At 46.7% G+C, this 15,742-nt stretch overlaps 1 protein-coding gene across 1 annotated transcript in view; it reads right to left on the minus strand.

Moving 5' to 3' along the window:
- LOC106097916 (deleted in malignant brain tumors 1 protein) overlaps window positions 1-15,742 on the minus strand; it is a 42,161-nt gene that overhangs the window by 4,460 nt on the left and 21,959 nt on the right. Inside the window, exons 8-9 of the mRNA XM_025899019.1 lie at window positions 3,217-3,507; window positions 880-1,194 (exon numbers count right to left, since the gene is read on the minus strand). Coding sequence (XP_025754804.1) covers window positions 880-1,194; window positions 3,217-3,507 — 606 coding nt within the window. The remainder of the gene's footprint in view (window positions 1-879; window positions 1,195-3,216; window positions 3,508-15,742) is intronic.

Raw genomic sequence — 15,742 nt, forward strand, 5'->3', positions numbered from 1 at the left:
TGTTGTGCACTGGGGGTCTTGCGTGCTGCACAATAACATTCAATATATAGTAGTGGTAGGATTTGTGGTGTGTTTTGGTGCAAGAAATAGTGAGCCAATGTGTAACATAATGACAGACGTAGAGTCAGTGAGGAGGAGAGCAAGTTCAGCCTATTCCAAAATAAAAACCATAAATACACATGTTCAATCGACCACAATCGTAGACAAGGGAATTGACACAGGGGGAAGTGGACACACAAAGAGTGACAGAAAATAAAACACATGATGAAGGACTACAAAATAAGACGGGAAGTACAGAATAGAGAGAAACAGACTAGACACACAGACAGAAAGGGAAACAAATGGAGAAGAGACAGACTACATACAGGGAAATGTCTAAAAAAATAGACAAGGAACTAAGAACTACAAATATGAATAACTATACTAGGATGCACTGGAAAATACTAATAAACAAATCATAAACATACAAAAACACCCAAACTAGGGAAAAAAAATCAGAAACCATGACAATGAGAGAAGGCTGATTCAAAACATCAGTCAGTGTAATCCCAGTGCCCATATGAAGACAGATTAAATGGGAGGGTTAAATGAGAAAGAGTATCTGTTTTGAAGTCAGTACCAAATCAAAAATACAGATTCATCTGCTCTGGTGACCTCTTGGGAAAAAAGAGAAAAAATATTAAGTGCATAAATCTCAGTCATTATCTGTTTCAAAGTATGATCAGTGACTAACAACTTGTAATTATTAACCAATAAGCGTGTAGTTTACCAGTTACCCTCCCACCACCACCACCACCACAGTTGGTGACATCACAGCAATATTTTATACTGTTTGTGATCTATTATGTTTGAATTTTGAACACAATAATAAGGGTTTACCTGCACAGAGAACACCAGCATCATATTCATGCCCGCACGTTGCTCTTGTAAAACCTTTGACTGAGCATTGCTGAAGAGATGTCACACTGTCGAAACATGAATTGCTAGCCTCCACCACTGAACCACTGCCACGGCCAAAAAAAGCACCACCATGAACTTTCATGGCACGTCCACACTGCACCGACTCACACACCACTCCAGCTTTACTTAGAGTCCAGTCTGCATCACATACTGCGTGCCACTGTTCGCCATGACGAACCTCCACTCTTCCAGAGCACTCATCATTACTGTTAACCAAGCGGACTGCCAAGCTCCCTGTGAAGGCAAATAAATAGCGTATGTAGCCACAGGTATGGAAGAATGACCAACAAACAACTGTGACGTATTTAGGTATATTGTACACTACTTGAATTCAGACAGTATATTTAAAAATAAGACAATATGAAGAACATTTTAGCAGAAATTTCCATACTTCATTCATAACAGATTATAGAAAACATGTCAGAAGTTTAAATTGAGAAAATGTACAACTTTAAGAAAAATATTAGCTTATTTTGATTTTTATGGCAACATGTTAAAAGAAACTTGGAAAAGGTTTGTTTTCCACCATGTTTACCATTCTGTAGCATCCTCCCTTCTCTTAACAACAATTGGTGAATTGTCTGAATTGCAAGCCGGTCATTTCAATAATCGCCATGCTGTTGTAATTAAGCTTATTGGTAAGTTAAATAAGTAGGATCTATGGTCTCACATCTGTCTGCTCCCAGGTGCTGCCAGCTAAATCTAAGCTTCACATCACTCCCACTTTTCCATGCTGTCAAGCTGTTCGTGACATAACTAGTCTAGTCAGATCACCTTCTCCCCAGCCTTCTCGAGACCAATCAGCATTTATGCCACATACTTTAAATCTCACTGCACCTCTCCTTTGCAGTCTCCTTCTTGCAATCATTTCCATGTCTTTTTCACGTTCATGCTATTAGATGCTCTCATGTTGATGCATGCTCAATAATCCAGGTAAGTAAATGCCAAAAGGTTGATTCTGTTCATCTGTATGTGGCATTTTCAGTGGGAAAAACATTTTGTCACTCATTGAAGGGGCTTCTTCAGTCTCAGCTGACTGGAGATTTCCCCAACCTTATAAACAGTACATCTGCACAATGACTGAAACTAGCCAACTGAAAGAACAATGGGTTGTGAGGTCAGTTCCTTGATCATTAGTATGCTAATTGTCATGACCATTAATCAACAACCGCTGATCAAAGACCGTTGATCACTGATCAAAGTCCATTGATCAGAGACCATGAGTACCATTCACAGAGAGGTGGGTAATGGCTGCAATCATAGCATTGTAAGATGGTGAAAGATGTACCCTTAGGTCTTCTTGACGCCCCGCTCAAACCAGAGTTCCTAATGCTAATAATTAAATCCCTCAACCTTTTCTATTAGTCTAACAAGCATCCGCGACTGGCAATTGTCTGCTTACTGATTCTCTACTAGCCAAATTCAGGCTTTTCACTCATCTTAAGCCATCTCAAATTTTCTCCTCTCAGATCAGAAATCAATTTGTGCACCTTTTCTGGGCACTTTAGGCATCCTAGAGAATAAAATCCTGCTGAAATTTCCAGGCTCCTCATCATTTAAACATTAGCTTCCTCCCCTGTTTGGCCATCTAAATCTCTTTCGTCAAGTCATTTTGCCTTCTTTCAAGTCATGCGCATTTACTTTAGATTATTTATCCTGGCTCTCCATGCATTTCTACTACTTTCTGTCATTTTATTATTTTTTTCATGGATTGGTAATAGCATTGGTAATAGTTATTAGGAGAAGTCCTCCTGAGTTTCTGCTGTTTCCTGTCCATCACAGGAATGATTCAACCATACTTCTTATAAGGTCAAATTGGCAATACGTGAATCCCTATATTCATGCCATTATAGGACCATCTCCCTTGGCTGCTGCTCTAATGGAGGGTCCTGTTGCTCTAAAACCTGTATACACATTTCACCATTTTTGATCTACTTCCAGATGTGCCAGTTTCATAGGCATTCATGCCTTCATGCATTCATATTGATACTGACGCTCATTCCATAATGAACTAAACAGGGTGCAGTTTGTTTTCCCATAGAAATTGAACTAAATGCTGATAACAAATCCCTCACATCTTTATTTTGGAGGATGCAGATTCCATGTTTTCCAAAAAGAATTTCAGATTTGGTATATTTTAGGTTCTATTGTGAATCAAATATGGGCTTATGAGATGTCCAAATCATTACATTCTGTTTTTGTTTATATTTTACATAGAATAAAAACTTTTCAGTTGGGTTTCCATGTTTTTCTTACCTGTGCAGAAAACACCAGCCACAGCAGTGTTGTTGCAATGATATGGTTCTTTTGGACACTGAGTCAATGTAGACTCTCTTCCATTGCAATTAATTTGATCAGTCCAGGTCTGTCCTGTATCACGGTCAAGCTGAATAAGCTTATGAGGCCTCCCACAGTCCAACTGTCTGCACACCACTGTTGCATCATTCATGTCCCAGGATTCAGCACACACGCTCCCCCACCGGCCTTCATCAAAATACTCTACTCTTCCATCACAACGAGTGGATCCACCGGTTAATCTCACATTACCTGGAAATCATAGTTGTTATATTAGTGTAACAAATACTATTATATTATATTACTGTACATCAAATCTCTTGTTTTGTTAATTACATTAATTTGTCTTTTTTTATCTATAGGGACACACAGACTGTCATGGTCCTGGGTCAATGTACCCAGGGTTTGGAGTTTTCTTGTGTTTTTGTCATTTTATATTATGTTGAAGTCCACTTTGTTGGTCTTAAGTTTATTATAGTACCTAGGTTGTTCTGTTTAGCTTTTGTTTATTAGATTCCCCCGTGTGTCTTTGCCCTCCAGGTCTCCCTCTGGGTGCCTGTGTATTTCATATTTCTTAGTCCAGTATGATTATACCATTTAGTTTATTCTGTATTTCTAGTCTTGTTCTTGCCTTTGTGTTTCCTCCCCTGTTAGGTCAGCCTTGTCTTCATGTGCATCTGTGTGTTCCTCTAGTCAGTCTGCATCCCTGGGTACCTCCTGTTTTACATTGGTAGTCTCTCATCTAGTCTTTGCCGTGTTTCCGTCTTGAATTTAGTGTCTGCATCTTCCTCTGCTCATCGTCGCGTTTTCCCTCATTCCATACTGTGTGTTCTGTTTGCCAAGCCTGCCTTCCTGCCTAGTTGATTCCCAGTTTAGTTTATTGTTGGTGTTCCTTGTTCAGCAATAAAGCTGTTTGTGATTTTATGATTCACATCCTGAGGTCTGCATTTGGGTCCTCCCTTCCTGCCTGCCACACCCAGTTTATGACAGAAGATCGTGACCACACTATGGACCCAGCAGACTTAATGTTCGGGAGTTTTGAGGAGTATGTGCACCAAATCATCTTTCTGTGGGGACGGTGGATCATTCCGACCCGCGAGGGAGAGAAGGAGGAGTGCCAGCAAGAGGTCCGTAGCCTGGTACATTCCTGGCCCCAGCCAACCTCGTTATAGGACTTGCCGCTAGTTTCAATCCTCCATCCCTCCAAAGGGAGGATCCCACTGTCAACGTCTCTGCCTCGACATCACGGTCCACCTCACCCTCCCCGACACAGACATTCTGCACACCAGGGTTTTCGCTGGTCGGCCCGTCGGAGGCTCATAAAGCTGGCGCCCTGGCAACTTGTGCACGGTTCCCAGGAAGAAGCAGTGTTCACGTGGTTCCAAGTCTCAGCCAAAGATAATTTTTTCTTTTGAGCCTCCACTTCCTGTGAGTAACACTGTCTCATCGTTGAACACTAGTCTTAAGTCAGCATGCCTACAGACTCCAGCTCATATATCGGTGGGAGCAATTGAGACTGTGAATTTTTCATCTGATGCTGACTTAAAGGGGATTAAGGAGGCTGTTACTCTCCCTCGTGACTGTTCACTTTTCTGAGCAAAATAATTCAGAGACTGATAGCTACATTGTCTCTTCCCTGGACTGTATTGCTCCTAGTTCAGAGCCTGCTAGTCATTATACTCCTCCTAGTGACTGTTTTGTAACTCTACCTCTTCTGTCATCTGAAGTGTCTGGTGTTGCTCAGCCAGCTTCTCAATTAGTGACTACTTATTTGGTCTCTCAACAAGCTAATGTTAAGAGCACTAGGGAGACAACCTCAACCTCTATGTCAGCCAAGAGGCTGGGTTTGAACACTGCAGAGCTGGCTGAACAAGTTTTCTGTTCCACGTTCATCTGTCCATGCTTTTAAGCCAGTAATCCTGAAAATTGACAGTGTTACCCCACCAGAGCTGCCTGAAACAGCGTTGTGCACACCTGGGTTGAACAGTGCTGGACAGTTTGTAAAATCTGCACCGGTACAATTTTGTGCCTGTCCTGGAAACCAGTGAGGTTTGCGTCTCAGGGCTCACTAATGTGCCAGGTAATGACTGTACTCTTGTGCCTATCAAGCATAAAACTGTGACTGACACACAACCAGACTGCAAAGTACTAATTACCACCAGTAGTGGTAATTCTAAAGACCCTCCTGTAGCAACGATGGTTAAGGTAGCCAAGGAGGCTTATAGCCATGAGCAGGCCACCTCAAAGAGTAAGTTCAGCTTTCCTGAGCTAACCTCTCCCAAGACTGCTAGTTCTAACCTGGAGAGCTTAAGAACAGCAGATTTTCTAAGTCCAACCAGCTAGGGCTGGGCCATATCATACCGTTCACAGTAATACCGGTATAATGTTGGGCAACGATAAGAAAATGAAATATCGCGATAGAATATGGGTAAAACGCACATGCCCAGTGCCATTGTTTTCATACGCACATGGTGCAAAAAGCATGGCGGCGACAGAGAATGAGAAGGGCGAAAGCGGATCGTTGAATGAAACGGATGAACCAGATTTGGTTTGTAAAAATGCTGCAACTTCAGTGGTGTGGCACTGGTTTAGCTTTCATCCCTCAGATACCCAACAAAGCACTATTTTTGATAGAGCATGCTAGCGGGCCTTCGTTATTACCGTGTTTTTTTGAAAATACGGCACACTTAAAATCAATCCTTTGATTTTTCTGAAAATCGACAGTGCCCCTTATAATCCCGTGCGCCTTATGTATGAATTCTGGTTGTGTTTACTGACCTCGAAACGATTTTATGTGGTACACGGCGCTCGAAAATCTGTCAAATGTTTTAGTACGACTTTGCTAAGCTACGAACCCGCACCGCTTGATGGATTGTCGGAGCATTACAGCTATCGTAGGCAGGAGCCTTGTGAAGTGATACATACTGTGCTTCAACATAATATTACCGTATTGTGTGTGTATAACCTCTTTTTAAGTTTTGTGGATATTAGACATGGTTATGTCGGCCAATTTCCACTGGAAATGCCTTTTGGTTAAACTGTCAGAAAGGAATTTGCATTTGCACTGTTACATTTTTATATAACTTTAATGCACATAAAAACAGCTGCTTGTTTAAGTGAAAATACATTGATGGGTTTTTTTTTTTGCACAAATAAAGTTGTGGAGTTGTAAAGTATTTTGTCTAGTGTCAATTATATCGTCAGTTATATCATTATCACAAATTTTCAAATGTATATCATGATAAATATTTTTGGTCATATTGTAACAACCCTTTTGGGTTATAGCACCACTAGGGGGGGTTGCCCTACTATTGTAGTAGTTGTGGGAGTCTCCTAGTATGTGTGTGTTGTTAGCGGCATCCATTTTCATGCTGCTCATGTTCCTTCTCTCTAAGAAACCTTACTGTTGTAACGGCCTGGCGCCTGCGACTACCGATCCCCGCACATGTATGTACGGACAGAGCAGAGCCGTGGAGACCTGGCTTGTATGGTCTTATGTTGCTGACACCAAATAAAGGTCTGTTATTGGATTTAACCGACTGGCTTCGGGTATTTCAGCTAACCTCCACACCACATGCCTGCTGGACCTGCTAGCCGCTCCCGCCTCGCCAGACTGCTGTTACAAAGTGGCGCCCGAACATTGTTCTCTGGATCTTCATCGTCATCTGGACCGACAGACGGTGGGCTCGGATATTTTTCCCGTGTTTTTCAACGATCGACACTTCGGCTGAGGTGGCGTGTTTTTTTTCTCTTCGTCTGGCTGCATTGGCCGGGCCAATAGGACGCCGTGAAGGAGCCGACTCCCCGCGATTTCAACTATTTACAGGCACGGAAGAGCACCGACTCATCGCTTGACACGCTCGCCCGCTGAAGGAGTGTACTCCGTGAGTAACTGTACGGTCCGTCGGACCACCAACGCAGTGCTATTGGACCGTTACGACATCGGCGGCGCTAAAGCTAAGGCTAACGCTACAGTGACCTTGACTCAGTGTTCATTCAGAGGGACGTGTTGTCTTGTGTGAAACATTGAAGCATCAGAGTGTGCATGGACGCTCTCTGTCTGACTGATATTAACGCTTAGGTACTGTGTGTGAACGCTCTTTCACTTCGCTATAACTTTTGTGAGAGAGAGTTGTTTCCACACTTAAAATGGCGTCCCGCGCAGACACGGGGAGTGAGGAAGATGGCTGTGACCCGGATGCTGAGGCGCATGGCCTGACGAAGTACATCTTCCCTCACTCTACGCCTCTTGACCTCAACCTTGAAGTGGGAAACTTGGAAGGAGAGGTCGGGAAGCCACGAATTTGCTTACAGGATTCACTGGAGCTACAAAGGAGCCTGATGGAGCGTTTGGATCATGGAGCTAGGGGAGAGCCGGGAGAGCGGCCATCTTCCCAACAAACCCCGCCGGTGCCCCGTAATGACCGCTTGTTGGACGGGTACCAGGTGGACTAACCGTTATCATACGGACAAACTTGAGGTTGACTGAGGGTTAGTTTCATGCAAGATGTATGTAATGTAATTATTCTGTTTATAAGGGATGATTACTTGTTCTGTTCCGCTGAACCCTCATCATCGCGGCCCGTGAGAGGCTTTTGGTTTGGTTTTCTATCGTACTGATTTAAGCGACGGCATGTGTTGTATTTTTGTCTATTTTTCCCTTGTCTAGGACCATCTCCAGAGGATGACTAGCCAGTAACACTGCATGTTCTGTATTGTTTGCTTCAATCACTCATTTTGTTTATTGACTGTACCGAGGCTGGGAGGGTGTTTAACACTTCCTCCATAGCCTGCTTACTACCTAAAGTAGCTTTGTAGAGTGAAAAGGGGTAGCGGGAGGAGGGTCACCTGGGGTCCGGCTGAGGACAGCCTTCTAATTGCTTCAAAGACTAATTTTGTTTATTGATTGTATTGTCTGTATCAATGCTGTAAGGCCAGGGTGTATAACACTTCCTCCATAGCCTGCTTACTACCTAAAGTAGCTTTGTAGAGTGAAAAGGGGTAGCAGGAGGAGGGTCACCTGAGGTCCGGCTGAGGACAGCCTTCTAATTGCCGGCGAGCACTAATTTTGGTTATTGATTGTATTGACTGTACCGATGCTGTATAACAATTCCTCCACAGCCTGCTTACTACCTTAAGTAGCTATGTATAGTGAAAGGGGGTAGCGGGAGGAGGGTTGCCTGGGTCCGGCTGAGGACAGCCTTCTAATTGCCGGGGGGGTGATGTAACAACCCTTTTGGGTTATAGCACCACTAGGGGGGGTTGCCCTACTATTGTAGTAGTTGTGGGAGTCTCCTAGTGTGTGTGTGTTTTTAGCGGCATCCATTTTCATTAGGGCTGCCACGATTAGTCGACTAGTCACGATTACGTCGACTATTAAAATCGTCGACGACTAATTTAATAGTCGACGCGTCGTTTGAAGCTTTGTAAGATCCCAAAAGACGCAGGAGTAAGTAGTAGGATTTAAGAGTGTAATGACGGACTGAAACAGAAGATGGCAGCACTGCATGTACAAGGATGCCAGCTGCCTTTAAACCCCGAAGAAGAAGAAGCTGTGTCCCAGAATTCATAGCGCGGCCCTGCTCAATTTTCAACAATGGCGGCAGCTAGTTAGTTTTAATATCACTCTTATTATTCTTTCTGGGTCACAAAATAAACGTTTAACATATTTTCAGGCGAGAATATAGCTGTGTAAACCTCAAATATCTGCTCAGTTTATCAAGACATCACATATTTTCAAAAGTGCTCCGACGTTTTCGGAAACGTCTGTTACCCACCAGCTCGATAGCTAGCCGGGGTTAACGGCTCACTAGAGCCGGTGAGAACACCGGACTCCCGGCAAATCGTTTTCAAACCCACCGCCGTCTGTCGCTACTCAGGTTAAACATGATATATTAGTCACTTAGGTAACTTAAAAATGATATTGTTTGGCTTTTTTTAGTATTTTATTTGTTCCTGAGTAAATCGGGTTGGCTGAGATTAAAGTTCTAGTTTTTACACAGCTGAATAAACGTCAAGCAGACAACTGATTATCAGAAGTGTGAGATGCTCGAGAATATACTCCGGTGTCCTGTTATATTTTAGATAGCAAGGAGCAGACGGCTGCGTTTATTAAACTCCACCAAACAAACTACAAATGTCATTAAAATTTAATAAACTATCATCTTGTCTTTAATTTTAGTTAGCACATACCTTAAACACTTAAAGCTGTAAGCTAATGATAGTTATTTAAGAGCAGATGCATGCTGGTGAAATAAGCTGTACGTTTTACATCCAGTGGATGCATGATGTGATTAGTCGACTAATCGCAAAAATAATCGGTGACTAGTCGACTATCAAAATAATCGTTTGTGGCAGCCCTAATTTTCATGCTGCTCATGTTCCTTCTCTCTAAGAAACCTTACTGTTGTAACGGCCTGGCGCCTGCGACTACCGATCCCCGCACATGTATGTACGGACAGAGCAGAGCCGTGGAGACCTGGCTTGTATGGTCTTATGTTGCTGACACCAAATAAAGGTCTGTTATTGGATTTAACCGACTGGCTTCGGGTATTTCAGCTAACCTCCACACCACATGCCTGCTGGACCTGCTAGCCGCTCCCGCCTCGCCAGACTGCTGTTACAATATCGCCTTGCTCTACAACCAGCCCTAAATCTATATTTTGTGAGACTGTGTTTGGCACCATTAACCTTGTTTTGCCAGTGACTGTGACTCTGCCTGGGCCTAACCCGGAGACTGAGCTGGACGTCCGAGGTTACTCTGGACCAATGTTCTCTCTAATTTTTCATGTGTCTGAGCGAACACACAAACTCCCTGAGTGGACACTTGGACCACTGTGAGGAACAGCAGACGTGTGCACTGTGGTCACGCCAGCATCGAATCCATCCAAGTTACATGGTTTATTAAAATAATCAAATTACAGCATTTACGTTTATGTTAGACTACTTTTAATTAACTGCTTTAGCCTACTTACAATTAGGGATGGGTATCGTTTAGGTTTTATGCGATACCGGTGCCAAACCGGTACTTTTGAAACGGTGCCGGTGCTTAAACGGTGCTCAAACCGGTGCTTAAAGAATGGAGAACACAAAATTGGTCCAAAAACCTCTCATGTTTAACTGTTTTTTTGTAAAAAGATAACAATGTTAGCCTTTTCTGCAGCTATAGGGCATATATGGGATCACTCTTGGCTGGAAGCAGTGCTTAAACAATGGAAAAAACACAAACTTTGTCAAAAAACCTCTCATGTTTAACTGTTTTCCACTTTTTCTTTGGTCATTTTAGCCTTTTTGGCCAGGGTGAAGGGAGTATCTGCCATCAAACAAGAAGACAGCCGCATGTAACTACGACGGTGTTTGCTAGTTCACCTTACATGCATTAATGTAATAACGTGGTTAGCGTACTCAACGTTAATTACACACGAACAACATGAAGCTACTCACACAGAGGAGAACGGCTGCTGCTGCCATCATCATCCGTCATCATTTCTGCTACGCTGGCAGGGCTAGGGGCCAGGACTCTCCTCTTTGGGTTTTTGGGGGATGTTGCTAACTCCGGGTCCGATAACAGGCACCACAACCGCAGTGGATGTGCACGGTGTGAGGTCTCGCAGCAAGCTATCAAACACGGCGCATTTCTCGGCTTTAAAAAAAACCCCCGCTATGCGTCGCCAGGTGTTTCATCAGATTTGAGGTGTTACCTCCTTTGACAGTATCACAGTATCACATTAAAGCACTTGTTGCAGGCTGCTGAGTTTGCATCTGTTGCTGCGAAGTACAGCCAGACTTTTGACCGCTTTGCCTTGGGCATTTTTAATCTGTAGCTCTGCTCTAAAAGAACGTACGTACCTGGCCCCGCCTACTATCCTTGGAAACGTAAAATGATTGGCTAGAATTGGCTCAGGAAAAAAAAGCACCGAAATAAAGCACCGAAATGTGCGCTGCTTTTCGGTCTGGTTACTACCGTTTATATCAGAACCGGTCCCATCATGGCACCGGACACCGGTACCCATCCCTACTTACAATGAAAATTTAAAAAAAAATCTTGTTCATGACCTGTGTAGTATGTTAACACTATTGGAAGTAAAAAATAACTTGAACTCCATGGGCTCAAAATGTGGTCATAAATATTTTGTACTTGTAAATCAGGATTTGTATGTGTAAAAAGAATTTGTGTGTGTGTAAAAAAGATTTGTATGTGTAAAAAGAATTTGTGTGTGCGTAAAAAAGATTTGTATGTGTAAAAAAGATTTGTGTGTGCGTAAAAAAAGATTTGTATGTGGACTTAGCCAAAAAAAGTGACCCAAAATTGGCACTCTGGTGGAGTTACTTTGTGTGTGTGTTTATAAGTAGTTTTAAACCTTGTGATCCACAAAAGTCAGTGTGGGAGCAGCGGCTTTGCTCATGCGCAATTCATTTGCCGTTTGGACGCATAGGTGTGAACATCTCATGCCCTAATAGCAGCTGGGGGAGGACTATCCTCCGCCCGTGAGCGCTTTGGCATGGGTGAGGTGCCCATGGCAGCACCGCTACTTGTTGAGAGTAAGAGCGATACGCGTTTTCACGTCAAAACATCGTCATAAATAAGTTTCCAATAATACCAGAAAAAGTCGCCAGATTTGTCGCTAGTCGCTTTTTAGAAAAAAAAGTCGCTAAGGGGTCTGAAAACTCGCTAAATATAGCGACAAAGTCGCTAAGTTGGCAACACTGCCTGGGATCTCACTGCGTCACCCCTCCTCTGCAGCCGGCCAGAGACCACACCCACGCCACACATCCCCACCGCCCGACTGAGGCCGGGCCCCATCCGGCTGAACCTACTCCCCACCCCGCGAGCGGGAGAGGAAATCGGCCATGACCATCTGCGCGCCCGGCCTATGGATCACATTGAACTTAAAGGGCTGCAGAGCCAGATACCACCGAGTGATCCGGGCGTTGGCATCCTTCATGCAGTGGAGCCACTGCAGCGGGGCATGGTCTGAGCAGAGGGTGAATGGGCGTTCCAGGAGGTAGTAGCGAAGGGAGTCGACCGCCCACCGGATCGCCAGACACTCCTTCTCCACGGTACTATACCGTGACTCGCGGTCCGTTAGCTTCCGGCTGATGTAGACGACCAGCCGGTCGGCTCCCCCTACCTGCTGGGACAAAATGGCCCCCAGCCCTCTGTTCGAGGCGCCAGTCTGCAGACAAAAAGGGAGGGAGAAATCGAGTGGGAAACAGGGGGGCATACTACCGGAGGCAGTATGCCCCCTGCCGAGTCAGTGTTGGACGACCCCGCGTCACCAATGAACGCCGCACAGACATTACACGCGTCTACCAGCCACGATCGCATCCCCGCATACTGCCCCAATAAAGTATGGAACCCCGGCCAATCTGTGCCCAAAATTAGGGGATGTGACAGGCGCAGGCTAACCGCTGCCTTCACTCTATGCTTTTTGCCCTTAAATTTCAACACCAGCGACACCACGGGATATCGGCGAATGTCCCCGTACACACATTTAACCTTCACCCAGTCAGCCTCCAACAACGCCCTGGGGTGAACCAAACTTTGGTGGACCAGGGTCTGCGTGCAGCCCGTGTCCATCAAAGCATGGCGAATACCCCCTTGACACCTTACCGGTACGCGGTACGTCCCTCCCGGACCGGGGGCAGGCGCTGGAGCGCCGGCAACATGGAACACCTGCCCCACCTCCATGAGCAGACAACCCCGGCACAGGTGCCCCGGCAGCCCACACTTCCAGCAGTCTGGCCCGGCGTCTGTGCGGGTCCCCATGGCTCCGGGGCAACCTTCCGGCTGGAAGCAGCGGCCGGAACGGGTTCCTGGGGCTCCACCCCACTGCCTGCTCCGTTCCAACAGGGCCGCCGTCCCTCCTCTATGTCGCTGCCACCGGTGGCCTGGGCGGTGGCCACTCCGCCGCAGCTCCTCTCGGCTGGGTCCCGGGTTGGCCGCCAGATGGTCCTCCGCCAGCGTAATCGCCACCGTCAGATCTGCCGGGCAGTGGCAGCGGACCCAATGAGCCGTTGCCTCCGGCAGGCTCCCCACGAATTGCTTGAGGACGACCAGGTTGAGCAGCCGAGCCTCCCCAGCCAAGGGGCCCGGTCGCAGCCACCTCGCCGCCGCAACCTCCAGCTGCTGAGCCCATGCAAACGGCCGCTCCCCTTCCGTCATCCTACTGGCTCGGAATTGACGGCGGCAATCCTCCGGGGAGAGGTCCAAAAGGTCCAGTATCGCCCGACACACATCCTCGAATACCCCCCGCGAACAGGCGGGGCAAGCTCAGCGCCGCCGTCTGAGCCTCGCCCGACAGAAGCGGCAGCAGCCGGGCAGCCCATTCCTCCTCCGGCCAGCGGCAGGCCACCACTGCGGCCTGGAAAGCCTCAATAAACACCAGCGGGTCCTCCCCTCCCTCATCTTGTGCAATGTCACTGCCAGCGGAGGGGGGGCACCGGCGCGGCCGCATTCCCCAGCAGCTGCTCCAGAGCCACAGTCTGCTGCTCCGATTGCTGGCGAAGCAACGCCAACTGTTGGTCTTGCGTGGCTGCCTGTCGAGCCGCCATCGCCGCCATGTCCATTATCATTTGGCCCAAGATCTGCAGCGGTTGGGCGGGCGGCTGAGCGGGCAGCTGAGCCGCCAGGGGAGCAGGTGGAGCGGGCTGGGAATCGGACATCGCACCAGGGTTTCGGCACCAGTGTAACGTTTGCCCCGTTAATCATAGGCAGGACACAAACGTACTGACAGCACTACTTTATTTTCAACTGTGATTATACTGTGGTTTTTGTTATACTGGGACACAGACACTCCCGCTCTGCTGTCACGTCCGCTCTCTCCCCCTCCGACTGTCATTGTGAACATATAAAGAGACATCATCACACTCACGTCCCAGCACACCTGTTCAACCCCACTCCTGCGCCACCCTGGGAGCTCACTGCGTCACCCCTCCTCTGCGTCCGGCCAGAGACCACACCCACACCACACTGATTAACACTGCAAAACAGAATTGTTAAAGTATTAATTTTAATTTCAATTCAAGTTAAAAAAATTTCTGTGCCCAACGTAGATTTTCTGTGCGCAGAGTCCGTGCCAGCAGTGCCTAATTGTGCACGTGTGCAGCTTAGAGGGAACATTGCTCTGGACCTCGGGAGATTCTCTCTTCTATTGCAGCTGGAGGCTCTGGTGAGCCGTCTCTGCCATCTGCTCCCAAGGCTGCTCAGGCCCGGCTTTCCCCTGCACAAGTACCAGCTCCTCAGTTGAGGGTGGCTAAGGCCCAGCTGGTCCCTGCTTTAGTCCCCAGGCTGGCGGAGGCTCCATTGGTCCCTGCACCCATATCAGCTCCTCGGGTGGTGATGGCGGACAACCTGCCTGTGCTTGCGCCTGTCCCGGTTCTGAGGCGGAGAGCAGCTGTGACCCTACTGACTCCTGCACCTGTTTCAGTTCCTCGGGTGGGAGAGGTAGAGGTCCAGCTAGCTCCTGCTAGTCGGTTCCCTAGGTAAGGGCAGCCAAAAACTAGTTCGTCACTGCATCCGTATCTGTTCCTTGGGTGGGGAAGGCTGGTGTTCGACCAGGCCCAGCACCTGGTTCCTGTTTCCCGGAGGAGAGCACTTCAGAGTGAGTCACCTGCTCAGTCGACGCCTGTTCCCACTGGAGGCTCAGGAGAGCCCGTACATCCATTGCCTGCTCCACCATCTGCGGCTTCCATAACGTCACCTGCAGCGCCACAACATGCTCCACTGCCTGCTGCTGCCCCACCCCCACTGGTGCAACCGTCTGCTCTTTCGCCTGTGGCTGCCACGCCACCATCTGGTCCAGCTCCGTCGCCTGTGGCAGCCACACCACCATCTAGTCCAGCTCCTATGTCTGGTCTTGCACCCACTAAGCCACATCCAGCTTCTTTCCTCACGGTCAGCTTCTGTACCAATTTCACCACAATCCCCAGCGACGTCCACACGGCCGTCCTCCGGACCTGCTCTGTCACCATCCACGTGGCCGGCCTCCGGACCTGTTCTGTCGCCGCAGTCTTCTACACAGTCAGCCTCTAGAACTACTCTGTTTAGGACTATGGGGCTGTCGATCCCCAGGTCGGCCCCCTGAACTGCTCTACTACAACATTAACATTGATATCGAGATTTTTTCTTTCCATTCTCAAATTTTAAATTTGTGAATGAAAAATTAAATTAACTTTAATATTTTGTTTATTAAAAAGGATAAGGCCATGTCTATTATCTGGTGCCTTTTCCCCTTTTTCTTTTAAATTTCATTAAACTTAATGGTGGTGGTTAGTGTAGAAATGCACATATAAAAGGGGACTCCTGTGTTCCCCCATCTATATATCAAAAATCCTACAAAGTAAGTCGGGAAGGAAAAAAAGAATTTAACAGTGTGTTGACAAAGTTTCACTGCTAACTCTACTGGTTCGTGAATACGAGCTCATGACTTAATGTGTGGCTGAGGTCTAAACAGAAACTGTCCCTTTTTTGCTCTTTATTTTATAT

This window comes from Oreochromis niloticus, linkage group LG15, assembly GCF_001858045.2.
Source record: "Oreochromis niloticus isolate F11D_XX linkage group LG15, O_niloticus_UMD_NMBU, whole genome shotgun sequence".
In the NCBI taxonomy this organism is placed as follows: domain Eukaryota; kingdom Metazoa; phylum Chordata; class Actinopteri; order Cichliformes; family Cichlidae; genus Oreochromis; species Oreochromis niloticus.